This window comes from Ricinus communis, chromosome 4, assembly GCF_019578655.1.
Source record: "Ricinus communis isolate WT05 ecotype wild-type chromosome 4, ASM1957865v1, whole genome shotgun sequence".
NCBI classification, from domain to species: Eukaryota; Viridiplantae; Streptophyta; class Magnoliopsida; order Malpighiales; family Euphorbiaceae; genus Ricinus; species Ricinus communis.
Window position 1 is genome coordinate 25,539,461 of NC_063259.1, and position 22,806 is coordinate 25,562,266.

The 22,806-nt window shown below is 31.8% G+C and overlaps 2 protein-coding genes across 2 annotated transcripts; both read right to left on the reverse strand.

Moving 5' to 3' along the window:
• Window positions 1-8,398: 8,398 nt before the first annotated feature.
• LOC8277419 lies at window positions 8,399-12,893 on the reverse strand. Its single transcript, XM_002511531.4, has 4 exons — window positions 12,450-12,893; window positions 10,848-11,166; window positions 9,600-9,759; window positions 8,399-9,085 (listed from the first exon to the last, which is right to left on the reverse strand). Exons 1-4 carry the CDS (start codon window positions 12,639-12,641, stop codon window positions 8,626-8,628), a joined length of 1,131 nt encoding a protein of 376 aa, XP_002511577.2. The 5' UTR covers window positions 12,642-12,893; the 3' UTR covers window positions 8,399-8,625.
• A 1,012-nt stretch (window positions 12,894-13,905) lies between these two features.
• LOC8277418 (pentatricopeptide repeat-containing protein At1g74630) lies at window positions 13,906-16,832 on the reverse strand. Its single transcript, XM_015723997.2, has one exon. It carries the CDS (start codon window positions 16,748-16,750, stop codon window positions 14,819-14,821), a length of 1,932 nt encoding a protein of 643 aa, XP_015579483.1. The 5' UTR covers window positions 16,751-16,832; the 3' UTR covers window positions 13,906-14,818.
• Between the last annotated feature and the right edge of the window lie 5,974 nt (window positions 16,833-22,806).

Below are 22,806 nucleotides of genomic sequence, written 5' to 3' on the forward strand. Positions count from 1 at the left end.
ACTCACTCTAAGGTGACCGGTCTCCATTTATGTTGTTTTTGATTCGTGACCTAGTTCTCTCGCGACTCTTATTCAAGTAACCCGACTCCTTCATCATCGGGTGAAGTATTTGATTTGGTATGTAAAATGGTAAATCTTAGATTCTCCGCAGTAGTAAATAGTAGATGTATCAGTTGTAAATTTTCTGAGCTTCGGGTCTCGCCTAGTTTTTCTGGTAGACCGAAGTAATTTTGTAAAGTGTAACTATTAAGATAAATTGTGACTTTAATAATATTAATTTGAGATGAGATTTGTTTAAATCAGTGAGTGTCAGGCTTACTACGGGTTTCGGTGGCCTTAAGCCTACCCATTCCCTAGTGCCGGTCACGGGCCCACGGGTGGGGTCGTGACAGATTTGGTTGTATTTGATTTATTTAATTACCAGAAATTTTTTGTGTGGGTTTGTTTTGAAATAAATGTTAATGACAGACCATCTGTAATTAATTGTGATATGTGGTGTGTTGCAAAGTCAGGAAAAATGAATACAGTTTTAGTGGCCTGAATCACATTAATTAATTGCGAAATATTTGAAGTGTTTCTAGCAGGTTCTGGACCCGTTATATGGGGGTAAGCGTTCATATTTTAGAGGAAGTTCTGCCGAATTTTTAGTAGAATTTCTGAGTCAGAATCTCTTAGGCAGTCTAATCTAAGAGTCTAGGCCTAGAAAAATTTAAGAATATCATATTAAATGCTTATTTTCGTAAATAGATAATCCGTCCGTCGAGTCAGCTCCACTCGAGGCGTAGGAGTAGACTGCAGAGCGCGGTAGAACTGTGAGTTAAAATCATATAATCAAGTGTACATTTGTCATGTCTAAATTAAATGTGATATTAATTGATTAATAATTATTATGATCGTTGTTATGAGTAATTTTATTTGATTGATTATTATTATGAATATTATTAGCATTATTATTAGTAAATTTATTTTTGTTATTATCATCATTAATATTATTATTGTCATTATTTTTGCTATCATGTTTATTATTATTATTATTATTATTATTATTACACATAATTTTCATATTTGCTACACTCGAGGCTATTCAACCTTAATTTTTAATATGTTATTGAATAATTATTATTGATTCTTTGATTGAAATTTTGTAATAAGGCAGCAGTAGAATATGCCACCTATGGGGTTACATCAGGACCATCTGCACATCGGTATTAATTAGAGACAGGTAGTAAAAGGTTATTTTTAGATTTTGCACTGGTAGAGTATAACTCTCTCGGCTCTGAAAATTTGACTGCTGGAGGAAGGTCCCTGGTCGAGCATTGTCCTCTGAACGCCGGCTTATCTGAGGATCAAGTCACTAGACTGGATTTGAAGACTCTGGTTGAGCTTCGTTCTCTTGGTGCCAAACCTATTGGAATAAAAGAGCCGAAATGTTGCTAGTATTGGGATTAGAATTCTGCTAAGGCATTCGTCCCATCAACATTTAATTATTTATTGAGGAGACTGTATTTGTTATAGGATTATATGATTTTAACTCACTCTCGAGGCTAACTGTCTTAATTTTAAGTCTTTCAGGTGACAGTTAGATTCTCCGTCGTCTTTCGGTTGACAGTTCGACTTTCTTCTTCTTCTTTGGGCTTATTATAATTAATTCGTACTTTTATATTTTGAAATATTTAAAATTCTAGACTCTCCGCAGTAGTGTACCTGACATATTATATTTGGATTTGGCCTGTAACAAGTTATGAAATATTGTTAGTATCTAGTTGGAGATTTGTGAATGACATGTTGGGCTGGTTTAATAGTATGTATATCTATGTATATTTGAATTGTCGATTAATCAAGCTTACTACGAGTTTTAGTGGCTTTAAACTTACCTATTCTCTAGTGCCGGTTACAGCCCCACAGATCGAGCGGTAACAAGTTCTACCAACAAAAATAAAACAAAAAAATCTAAGTTACTAGAGGATAATTGAGTGATAACATCGATGATAATATCTGAGGGCCAAGGAGGAACCAAAACGCCATTAATAGCTTGAATCGTGCCCAGGGGCGGAACCACTTTTGAGACCGAAGCTATTTGTAGATTCTAATAGTTTTAGAAAAAAACCATTTTTTTTTTAAAAGTTTGTCGATTTACTCCAGTTTAAAAGTAATTTTAAAAAATTATAGCTAAAATATATTATTTTAGCTTGGCGTAATTTAACAATTTCCATTATGAGAATATATTCATAATCTAGTGCATACAAACTAAAATCTCTAATTACGCAATTTCGGGCCTTCCACATCGCCAAAAGAATGGCTGAAGCAGTAAGAAAGAGATTAATGCAATTGCAGTGGCTTTAAAAACACGAAATCAAGGAATTCCAGCAATCATGAATTTAACTAATTAATTCATAAGTCAGTTTTATCTAACTTCAATTCCATTATTTCTTGTACTAATTACAAATTTTATCTTAAGCTCAGGCAAGCTTTCATTATAGTAATTCAAAAATTAATTCTACCACTTTGTGTTTTTGAAACTTCTCAATCCACTGACCTAAAGAAGTGTAGAAAGGCACAAGAAAATATATACCATAAATCTGGTTATAGTTAGAGATTAAATCTTTTAACTTTCCAAGATGAAAGGTCAATGCAATAGGAATAATAATTCTTTATATTCGCTATAAAAGTAAAAACTCATTTAATGTAAAAAAAATAATTCAAACTTAAAATTTTTTATTGAAGAGCAAATGTTCTTGCCACTTGAGCTAGGTCTCAAGTATTATATTAATTTCTTAAATAAAAATGCAAATCACAAGAAAATAAACACACAATCTTGATCAGCTGATTGATTAATACAGTTTTAGTAATAAAAAAATACACAGGACATATTGAATCCTATGTACATATATTGTTTATGAGCAATACAATTGTACGAATATAACTTATTGTAACTACGGGGAAGGCATTGTACATTGTACATAATTGATAGCACATGGTTGTATAGATTGAAGTTATCCAGTAAAATCTCTCTATAGATATATACTCGGGACCAAATAAAATTATGACTATGGAGAGGTTATTAATGTAATGAAGATTTGAGTAATAAATTTTTTCCTTAGACTTAATACTTAATTTTGCTGATGAAATGATAAAACCAGAAATAAGATACACAAATATCTTATTATGTTATACAAATAAGATTGAAGAGACAAAATAATACTATAGTAAGATAAAATATAACATTATATATATATATTTTAAAGTTATATATACAAATATTATTATATAAAAAATATTTTTTAAGACAAGATTTAAAAAATTTATAACTTTTTACCATAAAGAGTTTATTTTTATTTATAATTGACTCAAATGGGAACTACAGCTTTTTAATATATAGAAATTATTCTTATATAAAGTACGAGTGGCAAAAGGTTTTCCTATATATATATATATATATATATATTGCCATTTATTAAATTTAATATTTTAAACAGGACCACATTAAGGATATTATGTCATAAGATTGGTTTCTTTTTATAACCAGAATTTGTAATGATCTTAAATTTCTAACCGTATTAAAGGATATCACATAATATCTATTTTAACCAAAGTTTCTTTTAAGACCGCTGTTACATATGAGTGGCGTAAATTTCTAATAATCTTTCATTTTGGCATGGAAATGGATGTAATAGCTTGGTTATATTTCTTTCCGTAGTAAGATTCACGATTTAAATAGGTATTAAAACAGATAGTGTTTCAATGTGTATACATAAAAATGATTAGTCCGAAATCTATATGTATATTTCTGAAATTTAAATTTTTTTAATATATATATTTAATTTTTGATATAATTTTGATATGTTTTTATTTTGACACATAAAAATCAAATTTATGTGTAATTTTATAGTTTTTTCTATTAATTTATTGATTAATAAGTTACATTCCTAATTTAAATTTATTTCTAAAAAATAACTTATTAATAATAAATTAATTTCTTAATTAAATTATGATCAGTTTTCTAATTAGATAATGACTATTTAATTAGATAATGACTATTGTATAAAAAATATATTAATTATATTTTAATATTATATTAATAAATAAATTAATTTTTTAATTCGATAATAATTCTAATTATATAAAATAGTAGTTTTAAATATTATATTCACTAATAATTTAATATTTTTAATTATATAATAATTCTTAATTCTAAAAAAGCAATATTAATTATAGTAATAGCATTAATTTATATAGTATTATAATTAATTAAAAAATATTTAATATAAAATATTAATAAAATTCAAAAATTAAAAAAAAAAACTAACAACATTTAAAAGTAATTAGTAATAGTTCATATTATATATATATATATATATATATATATATATATATAAGATATTTTAATGATTTATTGGTATGTTTTATATACATAATATGTAGAAATATGTATCTATTATCTTACTTTAGTTTTATTATCTAATTTCAGATGTTAATAGCCAAAAAGGGAGAAGATGAACTAAATATACATAAATGAGCTTAAAAGTGGACTGACGCTCCTAACGCTCATAATAAAGACTCGTGGACTGTAAATTTTTCAGGCATAGCCAAAAAATACAAGGTCCACATGAAAAATAAAATTAGTTATTATGTAAGTAGTGGCGTTTACTTTTAAAGTTATTTATTTTATTTAGGATAGTTAAGAGGATAACAATAGAAGTGTTGTGCTCAGAGAAGAACTTTGCAAAAAGAATTTCTACAAGTAGTAAAAATCAGTTAAGCAAGAGGAGTTGAGTCTATACTTGTCTATCATTATTCTCTCTGCAAATTCTCTACAATTTATCTTCTACAAACACTTAGTTAGTTTTTACATTACTCTTTGGGATCTAAGAAGCTTTTCAAGAAGTGGAGAGTGAAGATCAATCATCTATATACCTTGAAGAATTTCTGAATTTTAAAAGAGCCTTTACTTTTTATATTATCTTTTATGTCTTTCTATTTAATTACAATGACCATTGCATTAAATATATCGGGCCTATTTTTATAAATATTTAGTTTGACTTTTTATTTATGTATGAACCTTATTTATTTATGAATTTAATGAATAATTTCTTTTACCTTCATAACTTCATTAGTTTTATTTATTATTGATGGTTAACCATTATATCAATTTAATAATAATAATATTTGTTATGAAATTTTTTAGGTTAAATGTATTAGAGACATCATTTTTACTTTAATCTATGTTGGTATAAGAAACTTAAGTTGTATCATTAGTTTGAGTGACTCAGGAAAATTATACATCACCATCTCATTTATTAGATTTGGACTTAAGGAAAAATAAGGGGATTACTAAGTATTGGTTTGACTAAATACTATTTTATCATATAGTTTACATTAATCATTCCATTTGCATATTTATTTTCTAATTTATTTAATTTCTTTTATACACCTTAAAATATTCTTAAAACATTGGCTTAGAGTGTTTAGATTTATTTTTAACGTTTTTGTGCGATAGTTGATTTTTATAGTATATGCTCTACAGTTCCTTGTGAGATTGACCTCATGGCGAACTTGCCCATACTAGCATTCGGCTCGTACACTTGCAAGTACTAAGATTGAGAAATTTGTTATTTTATTGTTCTTTTTTAAAATATTATAAATTAATATTAAATATTAAAAAATTTAACAAATTGTATTTATAAACTTGATTTTATAATCGAAATAATAATAATAATGACCGTGCAACGCACGGGTAAATGACTAGTCTATATATAGATTAACTTCTGAGGTCTAAATTTTTTTGATATTTGTGCTTAATTTTTAACACATATAATTTTTGTTTTGACATGTGTACTACATTTTACACATGGGTTTCAAACTTATATGTAATTTTATAGTTTTTTTGATTAATTAGTTATATTTCTAATTAAATACGGACTTTAATTCTAAAAAATAGAATATTAATTAATAAATAATTTTTTAATCAGATAATAATATTAGTTCTATAATAAAAAATAGTATATTAATTATATTTTAAGATTATATTAATTAATATATTAGTTTCTAATTAGATAATAACTCTAATTTTAAAAATTTTATTTCAATATTTTTTATATTATATTCAATAAAAATTAATTTTTAATTACATAATAAATTTTTAATTTTAAAAAATAGTAATATTAATTATATTGATAGTATTAATCCATCTAATATTAAAATTAATTAATAATTAATTTGAAAATATTTTTATATTATTATACTAATAAAAATTTTAAATTTAAAAAATAATCTAAAAGGGATATTCATATAATAGTTTGCTATTTTTTAAAAAAGTATTATAAATTAATATTAAATATTAAAAATTATTAAATTATATTTATAAATTTAATTTTAAAATTAAAATAATAATAATTCACATGTTCACAAATACACAGCTAGTTATGAGTTGCTTTGAAAGAACTGTGTATCTAAGTATTAGCCACCAGAGATTTAAGGAAGGCTTTAGCTTGCTTAGATTGGAAAGATAAATATGTGATATGCCTGTATGGGGTTGTCCCGATCAGAGACAAGTGTATGGTACCGTACCTATATTAAGACAGGCTAGGACTATCGTAGCACAACCTTTACTGCTTTATAAATTGATTCCTTTGCCCCTTAAATATTGTTGTGTCAGGACAGTGTGGCAGCTGCGCTAACACATTACAGCGTTGCGAATTGTCTTTGCCACTTCAATATTGCATCAGGGTTGTTGGCAGGTGACACTTCCCAACTCTATGAATTAAGTCTTTACTCTTGTCGTTTTGTGTAAGTCTTATATATATATATATATACACTAAATTTTACATTGCTCATTAAATTTCTATTTTATTCTATTTAGTTATCCAATTTTATTTATGTTATAATTTGGTCATTTTATAAATAAATAAATAAAATAAATTAAAAAAATATAAAACGTCAATTCCTTCTTATTAAAACAATTAAATTATATTTGAATTACTTAAATGAAATGAAATGAAATAAAATAAAATTAAACAAAATATACCATAACCACTACTACATGATGGCCTAAATGAATGAGTACTGCTTGTATTTTAATTTCTTGTTTCTTCTCTTTACAACTAACCTACTACGAGTTATTGAGTTGTGTTTGTCCATTTTTTGAAAGTGTTTGGTTTAACATTTTTGTGCCATTGATTACAACTACCGCTCAACAGTATAGCTCGTTTAGTAAAATTTAAAAATTAACAATTGAATTCTACCGATTACTAATTACATAAGTGTGACATTCTGGTCTAGAAAAGCGGTCCAACGAAGGTAGAAAGTGAATGCCGGGTAAAAATAAGATGCCTGAACAAGAAGCGGCTTCTGATAGAATTTTAGGATGACAGCACTTTAAAGTACGGGAGTACATCAATTGATCGAATTACACATCAAAATAGAGCGGAAATGGTTGATACATATATGTAAATAGTTAGAACTAAATCATACAAGGAGCCTTTTGATTGTTTGGCTGTAAAGTTATAAGAACTCTAAAATTAAAATCCTGAGAAGTTTTTGAACCCGCCAAAAGAACAAAACTGTGAGGCCAGTGGAATCCAAAGCGGGCAATATATCATGTGACCTGATTCTGGATCGTTATAATAAAATTTATTGTACAAATTTTTTATTTTATCAATTGATTGTTGATTTAAAATTTAAAATATTATTCTTATTAAAAATAATTAATAATAACTAATTTTAAACTAATCTCATACAATTATTTCTTTTCAAATTTATAATAAACCATTATTATTTTTAAGTTATAATAAATAGTTAGATAATTATGATATTGATATTTATAGTATTTAAAATTAGAAATCTTTTATAGATAAAATTTAAATTCTAATTTCTACTTTAAAAATAACTTTTCTTAAATATTTAGATATAATTGAGTTAAGTAAGAATAATTATAGATTCTTAGTAATTAAAAAGAATATATTTTCTATATTATAATTATTTTATTTTATATATATATATATATATATATATATAAATTAAATAATAATTATTTATAAAATATATTTTACATCCTTTAGAAGCCTATTAACAAATTCATTACTAAATTAGTTTATAAATAGGCTCATTAATCTATGAGCGAGCAAGTCGCAAATTTTAAACCAAATATTAACAAGCCTGAGCTTGATTTATTGACACTAAAAAGCCTATATTAACAAATTCGAATGATCTTATATTGAAATGAGTTTCGAATAGATCATAAAGCTTGATTCATTTACATCGCTGTAACTAGAATAAGAAAATAGTTACCTCATAAGCAATTGATATTCTATATTTTAACAATTTTCTGAGTCACAGAAGACAAAGCACTACCGTTCAATGGAATTGCTCATGAAAAAATTTTAAACCATGAGAAAATAAATTGCAAAATAAAGCTATTTTTAATATACTATAGATCTAGGCCTGCCTTTGGCATCCTTCTCCTTGCAGTTAAGGTAAGGACTTAGGGGTATGGCCAGCTCCCATAAAGATCTGTACAAGAAGTAACATATGATGTTTAAAGTAGAAATCCCAAGAGGGTTGCAATCTTATCAAAACTCAGTAAAATAATTGGGGTAAATTGGAGTTTATAAGCATGAAAAACATCAATTATTCAAAGTTTTCTTGTAAAAAACGATAAAGCTCCTCAGCAACCATAGTAGGATACTCTTCTTGTGGCAGAAGAGCACCTGGAACCTCAACAAATTTGCTCACCCCTTTGGCTCCCCTGAGTGCTTCCATTTCTGCTTTGGACCTCTTTGGACTTCCTTCACTTGAAATAACAAGCGCCTGTAGCTTTCCGTCCAAATCCGCAAAGAGCTCAAGAAACTCTTCTCGTGACTTGATTGGGTCAATGAGACCTGTCAAGAAAGCAGCAGGTGCATAACGAGCGCCCTTCCGTTTTGTTAGTGCATATCTACTTTCAACAATCCTTGGAGTCACATTCTCGGGATTTGCATAGACATGAGATTTGTACTGGGATTGAATTGCCTTCTCATTGCTGACAAGCATTTTATACAGCATCCAACCCACAGCAGGGGCTCTTAAGGTGCCCCTAAGCATCCCATACCTGTCAAGCTCATGTAAAGTGGAATAAGAGAGATGAGTTTATTGTGGTTCATTAAACAACAAAAATGCAGATAACTTGCAAGTACTTCAGTGTCTGATGGAAAAATCTATGTAGGTCATCAAGAAGAAGCTGTCATTATCAATATGAAAGCTACGAGCACCATATATATCGGGGGAGGACCAGTGACATTCTGTGGTAAAAAAACTCCCAGTCACAGGAAAAATATAAATGGCAAGACATAGAAATTCAGAAATTACCATTCAATTGACTATAAAAGAATAAATAAATAAATGAAGCTTGTAACTTAATTGAGTACAGACTGATACCGACATCAGGTGATCATATATAACATTTGTAAATACTTGGAGAGAATGGATAGCCATGGCTTTACAGGTGGCAGTATTCTCTTGCTGCAGCCCCAATTACATCAATTTTTCACTTGTATCTTTTATTTGTATGCAGCAACTAAACAAGATGTTCACATTTAAGAATATGGTAGTGCAAGTCATGATACCTTGTCTCCATGCTAGAATCTCGACCGAACACGATAGGAAGAGGACCAGCCCAAGTTGGTGCAACAGCAGCAATAGCTGTTGGCTTCACTAAACCCTTTTTTACAGCACGAACTAATATAGTTGCAGCATGCCCCCCTCCAAAAACCACCAAATCATTTTCTGAACCATTTGAAGAAATATTTCAGCAACATATATGCTAAAATACTTTTCCCCTAATAGTTTCCAATAAAAATTTACAGAATCCTGAAAGAAAAGATGTTGATGTGCAAGATTGTACTCAAGTTGAAAATGTGTTCTTTCTTTTAATTGAAGTGATGATGAAAGAGAACTCAAAATTTTCAGATTTGTTTTGACCTGCTCATAACAATTCAGTCCACTACACATAAGAACCCGTACAAAGTGCCTGAGAGCAAGAAATTCTCCCCTACAACTTTATTAGAAGAAAAATAAGATCAAAGAGATCAAAACCAGTCAATTGCAGAGTCAGAAAATGAAGCTAGGGGGGCAAAATATAAAATAAAAATAACTTAAAAGAGTGAAATGACAATCACCTAAAAAGTGAGGAGGGAAATAGATTTAAATTTGGGGTAGCAATAATATAAAACACCTATAGTTATAGGTAAAAAAAATTAACAAATATTCTGCCATCAGAACCGGTGTGCCTCAAGTACAAAATGCCACGGACATAAAGATGACAAGAGCAACCTGCAGTAAGGATTAATCCTAATGAATAGATTAAACAACAAAAAATCTAACTGTTAGAATTACAATAAAATCGAAGAGATCACAATAAGAATGCCAAATGTTCAAAATCCAAGGGACCCAGAGATGGTGAGAACAATAGTGGTACATATACTTCCTAATCAATATTTTCAAGCGATGAAGAGAAGCACAAGAGCTAGGACCTTTGGCATAGCAAGCATTTAATTTACATTTCATCTTCTGCTCATTCTTGGTTGGGGTTTGGGGTTTGGGTTGTTAAGCTCAAATGCCACAGTAGTTAGGGCCGGACTAGATGCAACGAAATATAGAAATTTTAAGAAAATCAAACTATTTTTATAATAAATAAAACATGATATTTTAAGCTATCACTAACTGTCCATTTGATATAAGCCATCAGAAGAATGAGTAAAGAACCAATATATGTTTAGCTATCACTAACTGTCTAGTTGATATAAGCCATCAAAATAATGAGTAACGGTGCTAAATTATATCCTAAAGAACAATTAAGTGATAGATGTACTTACCACCCGTGTGCTGCAATGGGCCATCCGGTGCATTTATGAAGTCAACTAGAAAATTCTCCATGATATCAGCATTGTAATCCATTTTTGGCCTGTCAGAATAACCCAAACCAGGCCAATCAACAATCATAGCCTGCCAATTAAGTTTGCCATCTCGTTGAATAATGTCTCTGGCCACCAATCTCCATTCTTCAACCGTGCTAACATCAGAAATCGTTGGTATCATAAGGATTTTTTTAGGTGGATCAGACCTCTCTTTTTTATGTTCTTCATAATAGATGTTGATGGAGTTTTCCATAAATTTCCATTCCCAGTTACTTGACTGAACCCAAAGAGATTAATAGTGAGAGAAACAAAAGCTATTTAGCTCAACGTATACCATAATGAACAATTCTGGAAAAATGAAAAGCTCATCTGAGAATTAGACAATGAAATTACCAGTTATGCACAAGTCTTATTTGTCAAAAAGAATTTAAGTGCTTATAAGCAGGGAAAAAGAAGGACAGGGCCCAAAATAATTGGTAGAAGCTAGACTTAACACCAGCAAATAAAAAAGAAAAAAAGAAAAGAAAAACAGCTCTTTCCTTGATGAAAATCTTAGCATACATATCTAGCAAGAGGGAGAGACTGACATGACCACATTAAGTTATAAGCCTCATTTCTAGTGCCAGTTATACCTATCCTGTTTCTAGTAGCTTGTGTTCTTATTTTTAAAGTGGCACATATAAAAGTAATAAATAGGCATGATAGAGTGTGAACTATGTAATGATTGATAGGTAAAAATAGAAAACCATGTTTACAACTTCTAAGCCCATACAGTAATTTGAAGGGATCACCTTCAGAAAACCCAGAACTCACAAGTAAACCATCAAATATAACTTCATTTAGAAGGAAAACAGTTTTTATATAAATAAATCACATGCAATAAGGTTTTGGGACGATTTAAGATTGCCCACTTGGGGAACCAAGCATATTGATCTGCATGAACTCCTAATAAAGCTATTTTTTTGCGAAGATTCAACTGAAATTATAGACAGCAGGCATACAAAAGTTTTGCTTATTGAAATAGAATACCAACATTCATATATGGTAAGCACACGTGCCAGACCTACACTAGAGCCCAATTATAGAGGCTGGCATTGTATAATGAGAAAGCATTGAGAAATCAAAGGAGTATCAGGCTAATCCACATGTTACACACAGAACACTATGGGACCAAAAACATGCCAATTTGATGATAAAAAGCGCAACGAAAGCAAATATAGACAGCTAAGGCTCTAATTATTCCGAAGTACTGAAGATAATGAGTTCCAGTTCCATCCAAATTCCAATTATAAGACCAAATTCTTTGCTGCTAAAGACAGAATTTCTTTCACTTTATTCACTGATCTATATCCCACTATCGTTCTATAAGGTTATTTCCAATAAAAGAATACAACAATTTCTCCACTAAGTTCCATAACACAGTCCTATAAAATTTCAATTCACAAATGACCCTTTAACTAAATTAAACTATCATGACAAATACCCCATCTCTTAAAGACAAAATTCAAGTAACATATAATAGAATTACGATAGAAAAGACAGTTTCTTTATTGAACTAACCTTTAATGGGAATGATGTTTTATCAGATAAAGAGACAGCGGAATAATCAAGAGAGGTAGAAGAAGCTTTAACCAAAGTGGGTTGTTGCTTTAGGGAGAGAAATTGTCTATTCCAGGTTTTGCTTTTGCAAGAAAGAGTGAAACATGGTGAATAAGAAGACGAGGAGAAAAAGAATGCAGCAGAGAAAGCCATTACTGTTCCTTTGTTTCTTTGTTTTTCTTTTTTTGGGTGGTGATGGTGTGTGTGTGTGTGTTAGGCTCTTAGGATCTAAGTAACAAAGAAGAGAATTGTGAACTGTTAACTGCTGACGTACACTGAAGCAGAGCCATAGACAGAGTCTACCGATATTTTTACCTATTGAGGATAATCTGCATTCACGTCCCCAGATTTTAGGCTAGTTCTCATCCTCATCCCTAAATATCCATTTATAACATAAAGTTGTCTGAATCTCAATTGAATTTCCACAAACGCCATTCAAACCATTTTCTCTCAGAAAACTAACATGGAAAAATTATAGAATGGACGGATTTTGCATATCAGCGTATGATTTCTGGCTAACTTGATGTGGGGTGTGTTTGAGATTCAATTTTTATAACTATATTCTCTTTTACCTTCTTTAACCGTCACTCATAAAAAAGTATTTTAAAAATAACATTACTTTCATTGTTTGCTCGAATTTGAAAAAGAATCATCAATATCTTAGACACGTATTTTATGAAATGGTTCATGCATGTCTGTCTGTTACCGAGGACGACAATATTGAGTTGGTCCATTCTTTTAAGCATTTGTATAATCATAAATTGAAGCACTTTACTCATATTATTATATGACTAGTTTATATATTTTATATTTAAAAATTTTATTTTATATATAATATGTAATTTAATATATATATTTTTATTTATATCTATATTAATCTTTTATAAAAATCATGCAATACATTTTTATATACTAAAATAAATATAGATGAACAATATATATACTTATCAAGTTTAGTTTTTATTTATTTATTTCATCATACTAATAAATTTTTATATGTTCAAAATAATAATTATTTTTAATAAATAAAAATGTTAATTTTTTGCTATTTATCTTTTATTATTGTTATTTTTTGATATCACATATATATAGATTGAAACTTTTTTTATTTATTATATTAGATAATAAGTTCTTCAATATGTCACAAATTTCTTTTAACTATTTTTATGATCCAAAATTAAAAATTTCTATTCTTTTACTATTTTATTAATTTTTATTAGCTATAATAATTATACTATATAATAATCTTATATTTAAATGAGTCATAAATACCATATTCATTGTTAGCATTTAAAATCATATTTAGTTCTTTTATAAAATTTATTAATTAATATTTTTGTGAATGTATCATTTTTTTATTCTCATGGAAAAACTTATCCTATATATATAGATGAGCTATAAATTCCAACTCCTCCCCTCAGGTAATTCTAAATCCATTTCAACTCTATGAAAAAGTGACAACAGAGACAACAATAAATAAACAACACCAGTAACAACTTCACCGGCTACTTCTATGCAAGATCTAAGCTGATGTAGTATCCCATTATCTAGCAGCCTGATGGAAGTACAAAGGTCGATCAGATGCAAAACAACCTTTCCAAGCTCCTGATTCTCTTTTATTAATCCTCTGCACAGGATCTCCCATAAGCATCATCAGAATGTTTCCTGCAGCACCTAACACACTCCAGGCTTAAAATCCAAAAATAGCATGTCAAAGAGGATAGCTAACAAATGACCTACTGTTATTATACACTGTCCGGCTTCATTTGTAGCTAGGTCGTTAGCAGGTCAAAGATCCAATGTGCATACTTGCAAGGAAAAGCTAGTCGCTTCACATTGTCAAGAAAACAAAAATCAAAATCCAAGCAATTAAGATCAATCAACTAGTCGAACACTCTGAGTAGTGATAAAGAACCCCATCCATCTTCACAAATCAGTGAAGTAGTACCTGTTAGTCGAACAAGAATCCACATACTAATTGGATAACAGTTTCACAGTTCTAGCTGCTAAGAGTTGGATCATTCTTACATATCATAACGTCACCCATTTGGTTCCTTGGCCATAATCCACAGGCTCCTCATTAAATGATTGGATCGACAAATTCGCTTTTAGATATTTCATCTTTTACATGATAGTTCAATCTTCAATCCATGTAGCCTTTATACCACTGACCTTAAGTTTATCACTCCTTCTTTAGTCCGTATTGCTTTAATTGTTCCATCTAATTTTGGGTTTTAAGAGTTTTCTTGCTCCTATTTCATGAAATTACTGTCCTCCCCAAAGCTTTGGAGCTTTACTAGTTAAATTACTTCATCGTTACAACTTGATAGTTACCAATAATCTTTGCATGAACAGGAGCCATCCCTGAAGGAGTGAAAGCGACTTCTATCTCTGATCACAATCTCCAATTTGTAAACCTGAGAAATCAGCTTCATCACTGTATGACAGTCCCTGCAAACCCTCAAATTTTTAACTACTCTTATGGTCTTTCCTTGGACCAATCTTGATATACCAAAAGCTACAGCAAGCTTTTCACTGTGCATAGATACAGAATCTTCTTTTTCTTCCACTTGTATGTCGTGCAAAACACTTCCAACTTCTGGAAAATAACCTCTTTCAATTCTAAGCCTCAAAATGATCTTTTTTAGCTTCTCATATGCCTCTTCAGTGATCTTTTCTTGTTTTGCACCAGCCACAAAAGTGTACAATATTTTGTCAACTTCAATCATGCTCCAACCAGGAGTTTTCTTGATTTTCTGGTCACTCATTGATCTTCTCACAGCAGCAACATCCTTCCATTTCCCAGCAACTGCATAAATATTTGACAACAGAACATGGTCACTGGAGTTGTTTGGATCGAGCTCGCAAAGCCTATCCTTTACCTGCTCGGCCAATTTGACATTCCCATGAATGCTACAAGCCCCAAGAAGTGTCCTCCAAATAATATCATTAGGCGGAATTGGCATTTGAGATACAAATTCATAGGCCTTCTGCAGCTGACCAGCTCGACCATATAGATCAACCATGCAACCATAATGCTCAATGGCGGGTATTATATTGTACACATCCCTCATCTTATTATAATAGTGACATCCCTGTTCAACCAGTCCAGCATGACTACAAGCATACAAAAGCAAGATAAAGGTGATCTCATCAGGCCTAGTTCCATACTCTTCCATCTCATGGAAAAGCTTTATTGCTTCTTCTCCAAGACCATGCATTGCAAGGCACGCCATCATTGAAGTCCAAGAAATGATGCTCTTTTTCTCTGGCATACGTTCAAAGACAAGTTGAGCCATACCTAAATTCCCACACTTGGAGTAGGTATCGAGTAATGCATTATTGACTGATATAATCCACAAAAGACCAGCTTTCTCAATGAACCCATGTAATATTTTCCCAAACTCAAAGGCCCCTGCCTGCGCACATGCTGAAAGCACCCCAGTCAAGCTCACTTCATTCGGTCTAGTCCCCTTCCTCAACAACTCCCTGAAATACCCAAAGGCCTCATCAAAACACCCATTATGAGCAAACCCAACAATCATAGTACTCCATGATACATCATCCTTCACCGCCATTTCCAAAAACATTTCCCTTGCAAGCTGCAATTCCCCAATTTTCACATAGCCAGCCAGCATCACATTCCACGAAGTCAAATCCCTAAATACCATCAAACTAAACATCTTCCCCGCTTCCTTCACATCCCCACCCCTAAAACAAGCAGCAATCACAGCATTCCACGCAATGACATTTGGCTCATGCATTTCACCAAACACCTGCCTTGCATAACCAACACACCCGCATTCTCCATACATACTAATCAAAGTTGTCCCAACAAAAAGATGGGCATTTAATCCATACTTCCAAGCTTGACAATGCAACTGAATCCCACCTCTCAAGGACCTTAAATACGCAGCCGCCTTCAGAACAAAAGCAAAGGAGAAGCTATCAGGAGATAAAGCTGATTCCTTTCTCAGTTCAAGGAATGTAGCAATTGACTTTTGTGGACTATCGGATTCAGCAAGGCCTCGAATAAGGGTATTGTACATGAAGACATCTGGATTTGGAGTGTCGCGAAAGAGGCTCAAAGCGTAGTCTATAGAATCAGAGAGTACAATAGTGCAGTGGAGGAGTAGTTTTCCAATCAGTAAAAGGTCATTTTGGAGTCCGATTTTAAGTACATTGGCGTGGAATTGCTTGAGAGAAGCAACATTCTTGCAATTCTTCAATAGAGAGAGGGATAGTGAATAAGAGCTGTTCATTATAGTTATTTGTCAGTTTACAGTTAGTTATTTATGGTTTATGGTTTCATATAGATAAATAAACAAATGGTGGAAAAGAAATTTTATTAAATCAGTATTACTGCATGCCATAGAAATTTTAGCAAAAAAGATGTCTGGCCAAGTTGATGTGCTAATTTCGAAAGGCATGTTTATAAATATTGGGCATTTTACTTATTATAAAAACCTAATTAATCTTCTTTAACTTAATTAAATTCATTAACATTTATAATTCTATTTCTTAACTCAATTAAACCTATTAATTTTTATAAAAATTTCAATTAATTTATAATGCTACCAACGTCCAAAATACTGTTAAGTGTAAGGGTCTCATTATTTTGAGAGCGCGAATAATAATAGCTCTGGATATTTTAAAGTCGCGCTTATATCAAAAGAGTCACTTTTTTTATACAATTAATATTTATAAAGTCTAATTTACAAAAAAGAATAATGATTTTTTTCTCATATGAAATGACAACAACATTTTTATCTTTTTTCATCACGTTCATTTGTAAATAAAAGATGAATGTAAGTTATTGAGCTAAATTACATCTCATCAATAAAACCACAAAAATGCACACTTCATGGAGTGAGACCAATCCTGAAAAAAGATTTTATAGTTGTAAGAAATATGATGTAAGTTAAATAAAAAAAAAGAAATGGCTTTCTATTATTCATGTGATATAAGTGTGACTTTAGAATATTTAGAATGATTATTATTCATACTCTCAAAATAATGAGACTCTTACATTTAATGACATTCTGGATGCTGTTAGTATTAGGAGTTAATTGGATATTTTATAAAAGTTAATTAGTTTAATTGGCCAAAAAAAAAGATAAATACTTAGTTAGACCTTTTATAAAAGTTAATGGATTTAATTAAGAAAAAAAAGGACTTAATGCCGTCATTTTGTACCTTTTACCTAAATATTGATGGGTTAAAAAAACAAGTTTAGATAATAGATTAATTTTTTCATTTTTCATAAATTAGTTTTATCAAATTAGGTTTTTTAAAAAATTACCAATTTAACAGATTTTAAAGTTGAAAAAATTTCTTAAAAAAATTACTTTTCTTAAAAGAATTTTTACCCATCACTTCCAAATACAGTTTGAGCAGCGGTGCCGGAATTTAATTGATTTTTTTTTTCCAGTTCTTTCTTTTGGGTTAGTTTGCATGTAGTTGCTTATATGTGTGTGTTAACTTATAGATTACTTACTTTCAATAAAATTGTTTAGATTTCTAAACATGCTAAGAAAAGATTAAGCTGATTGGATCTTGCATGAGAAAAAAAAAATTTATTTAGTAAAATATTATTGCTGATAACTCGGTCGGTTGAGCCGATCTATCAACAAAGATTTTCAAATGCTGATTTCGATTTTTAGAGTACCTGTAAGCAAAGATTAAAAAGCACCAGAGGGGTGACGGGGTTACCCGACCACTCACTCTGATGATAAAATCAATAATTTGTATAAGGGTAGCTAATGTCACGACCCACTCTGTGGACTCGTGACCGGCACTAGGGAATGAGTAGGCGTAAGGCCACCGAATCCCGTAGTAAGCTTGACACTCACTAACTCAATCAAATCTCATCTCAAATTAATATTATTAAAGCCATAAATTATCTTAACATTAAATGTTACACAATTGAATCGGTCTGCCGAAAGAATTAGGCGAGACTCGAAACTATAGAAAATTACAGCTGATACATCTACTATTACTACTGCGGAGAATCTAAGATTTACCAATTTACATACCAAATCAAATACATCATCCGATGATGAAGGTGATTCTTGAATAAGAGTCGCGGAAAACTAATCACGATCCGAAAAAAATAAATTGAGACTGTTAGTCTCGAGAGTGAGTTAAAATCAAGTAATCTAGAGACTATTGCAGTCTTCACAGAAAATATTAATTATTCGAATCAGTATATCAAACCATGCACGTAAATACAACTCATATTATAATCATACCATAATAAATAAATAAATAAATAAAATATATTTTTACTTTTACGAGACGAGTGGCTCAGTAGAACCCTAACTCCAAATTCTAGTAGCCTTTCGGCTCTCTTAATCCAACAGGTCTGGCGCCCAGAGAGCAAGCTCGATCAGGGTCCTTACCTCCAGCCTGAACACTTGAATTCCAAATAAGCCGGCGCCCAGAGAGCGTTGCTCGATCAGGGACCTTAACTCCGACAATCAATTGAACTCAGCCCAGAGAGCAATGCTCAATCAGAGCAAACAAATCCATAATAATCTTATGTCCATTTAATAAATATCATTGTCTAATGAAATCATTCAACACATATCGAAATAAAAATTAAAAAATTAGGATAAGGCAACGTGCAATTTGTGTCGAAAAAAATAATAATATATGTATTATTATAACGTTACTAATAATAATATTTATATTATTTTCAATAATTAATAATCAAGTAAAATTATTTATTTTGCGATACTAATAATCATATTAAGTACAAATTCTAAAATAGCATATTAAAATCAGACTTAGAAATAGTGTAATGATTAAATGACTTTAACTCACAGGTTTTGGGCGACCTCCTAGCTCTGCTCCGGTGCATCGGTTGGAGCGAGCCGAACAGGCAGATCATCTAATCACGGAAAACAATTTATCAATATGTTGAACAATTACAATTGACCCTAGGTCTAGATTCCTAGGACTGACTGTCTAAGAATCTCGACTCGGGAGAATTCTACCGAAAATCTGGCAGAACCTTCCCTACAACACGGACATTACCCCCTATAAAAACGGGTCCAGGACCTGCCAGAAAAACACTACAAATATCCAACAATCCAGACAACGGGAGTCGGGTCCCCATACTTCACTATTTCCCGACTCCGCCACACAGCACAAAATACGAGGCAGGTAAACTGACAGACAATTATTTTTGACTCACAAATATTAAATACTCAATATAAAACAATAAGCACAATTCTAAATCAAAGAATTTCCAAGATCAACGGCCAGAGAAAATTATCGAGACGCTCGATCGCTCGGTCGACTCGCCTCCAGCCGCCGGAGTCCGATCGACGATCCGAACTCACCATCGGACTCGAAACGACACGCTGGCGACGATCCCCGCTTCTGATTTTCCGATCTGACACCCGATCGTCCGGAGAGTTTTGCGAACGATCTCGGCCGTCGATTTACAAACGAAGCCCGATCGCCACGAAACCGGTGCCAATGCGAAGCTTGAGCTTAGGAGAGTCCGTTAATGAGCTCTGACCAGCCAAGCCTATTCGGAGATGGCCAGAAAAGCTTAAAAACCAAGCTGTTGACGAAAACTTCCCTTCGTTGCAACTTTCTTTTCCGGCAATCCCACAACGATAAGGCCGGAAAAGAAGGCTTGCACCTCACTGGTCATTTTGAGACTGGAATCGCCCGAAATGGTCGCTGGAAACTCCTTCTACAGCGGTGAGAAGCTGCGATCGTCCTCCACTGATTCGGCCGCCACGCCGCCCATCGCCATCTACCATCGTGCCGGCCGGTCGACTCATGAGCCCCAGACGAGCGCCTCCCCCATCTGCCATGGAAGCCGACGTCCCTAAGCTTCCTCCCGATTCCTTTCTCTTCCTCTTCTTTTCCTTCTCGATTTTCTTTCTTTTCTATATCAACATTAGGCCCCTGACTTTTTTCTTATTACAATTTGGTCCCTGAACTTTCTTAATCACTTACAATATCATCCTGCAGAATTTTCAAATAACCCCTAAACTTTTCTTTAGTCTTTCAATTAAGCCTCTAACTATTTAATTTGTGCCAAATTAGAATTATGAAAAATACATAATTACAAAAATATCCCTGACCGACATATTTATTTAGGAAAATACCAAACTCACAAATTTACATTAAAACCCATAAAAATAAAATTATACTTTTAATCCTTATTTCAAAATAAATTTTCAATTTAGTCCTAACACACAATTAAATTAAATAACCAATTTACTAATTATTTTTCAACTTAAATTTTAATACCACTAGTTAATTAAAATACCAATTTTCCCAAAATTCTTTTATAAAAACATCCTTTACAATTTCTTCCAAAATTTTCTAATATATAATTTTACTTATATAAATATGTATTTAGGAAAAATTTGAATAACCAAAATATAATCATTTCTCAAATAATTTACTTAATTAATTTCAAACTAATTGGGTATAGAAAAATAATTCATTTAATTGACTAATATTAAAATTACATTAAATCATTTCAAATTAAACCAAATAAAAATAAAGCTAAAATTATCTTAAATAAAAACTCATTATTAAATATATAAAAAATTTCGAGTATTACATTCTCCCCCCTTAAAAAAAATTCGTCCTCGAATTTTTAAAGGAAAAAGGGGCTACACTCTAAGACTGAAACTAAAGAAAATAGGGATCTCTCATCTCCAGCTCGACTTCTCGGGGACTTTCCTCGGGAGAAATAAACTCAACCATAAGACCCATCGACAAAACCCTTTAGCAAAACTGGTGATCCTGATTTACGGCTCCTCGGAAACCAAATCTTCACTTACTTCCATATACTGAGGGTCTAACACGAGCAAGGATTGAAAATACACTTCCTCAACTCAGACCTACGAACCACTAGATTTGACCTCAGAGAACATTATTTAGCGGCAAGTCCAACTTGCACACCAGCTCACCAAACTGCCGACAAAACCAAAGGTTCCACACAAGAAGGGCCAACTCTGATCCTGCCAAAAATCCACTCACCAACTTCCTTCCTAATGACATGTCCTTACACGCGCAGAAAATTCTTAACATCCACATCACATCATCCACGACATACAATCCATCTGGTTTCCATAACCGATACAAACCATGCTATCCTAACACAAGATTCCTCTTTAACTGAAATCCAGAAACCTCCTTTGTAATCCAACATGGGGCCTACAGCGCCACAGACTTACTCTCACAACAACTCAGCTCGTCATCCAGAGAATTTCCAAGCTATCACAATTTACTTTGAAAAATTTACTTATTTATTTACTTTATAATCCTCACAGATAGCTTTATTATCTTGGAAATATACTTTTTTATAAAATCGTAAAACCTCTAGCCATTTCTTTATATAAAATTCTACAATATCGCGCATCAGGGTGATGATGCCCCTATCACCAAGGGTTGCAATGCGCGATGTATGATGCATGTCCTAAAATGAATTTATGCATGCCTAACAGTGAAATGCCATAATGCATTCTTACGGGACTGGGCGCAATACTGTATTTTAAAATACTTGTTCTACTTAGAAAAATAAATAATATTCGCTTAAGTTTCTCTGAATTCTGAGCGTCCGAAAACACTTCCACCACCTTTCTTAAGCTTCTTTCAACCACAAAACTCAACCATAAAGCTTTAACATCTGCTCGACTTCCCACGCACTAACTTCGGCACTACTCTCTAAGGCGATGCCTGAAGCGATTACGAGGCAGTCCATAACATGACTGCAACCACGCTTTACACTAAAACTGACTGCGGTGCCCATTATCGAAATAACAATCAAAGCTTCTAAAGGCGGACTGCACTAATCACTTGATAAAAACGGCACGATTCTACCACGCTTCGGATCTTCCCATCGCTACAAAGCTCATTCTCAACATAGCACCAAAGACAAACTTACGAGGAAGGAAAGACTGACTCCCTAACAGTGAAGGCTGAGACACTGGAGTCAATGAAAACAACAAGACAGACTTGATCCTAGCTCCGCAGTACCAAGAAAAATATTAACTTAGGTCGAAGGAAATCTAAACCTAAGCTCTGGTACCAACTTTGTCACAACCCACTCTGTGGACCCGTGACCGGCATTAGGGAATGGGTAGGCATAAGGCCACCGAATCCCGTAGTAAACCTGACACTCACTAACTCAATCAAATCTCATCTTAAATTAATATTATTAAAGCCATAAATTATCTTAACATTAAATGTTACACAATTGAATCGGTCTGCCAAAAGAATTAGGCGAGACCCGAAACAACAGAAAATTACAACTGATACATCTACTATTACTACTGCGGAG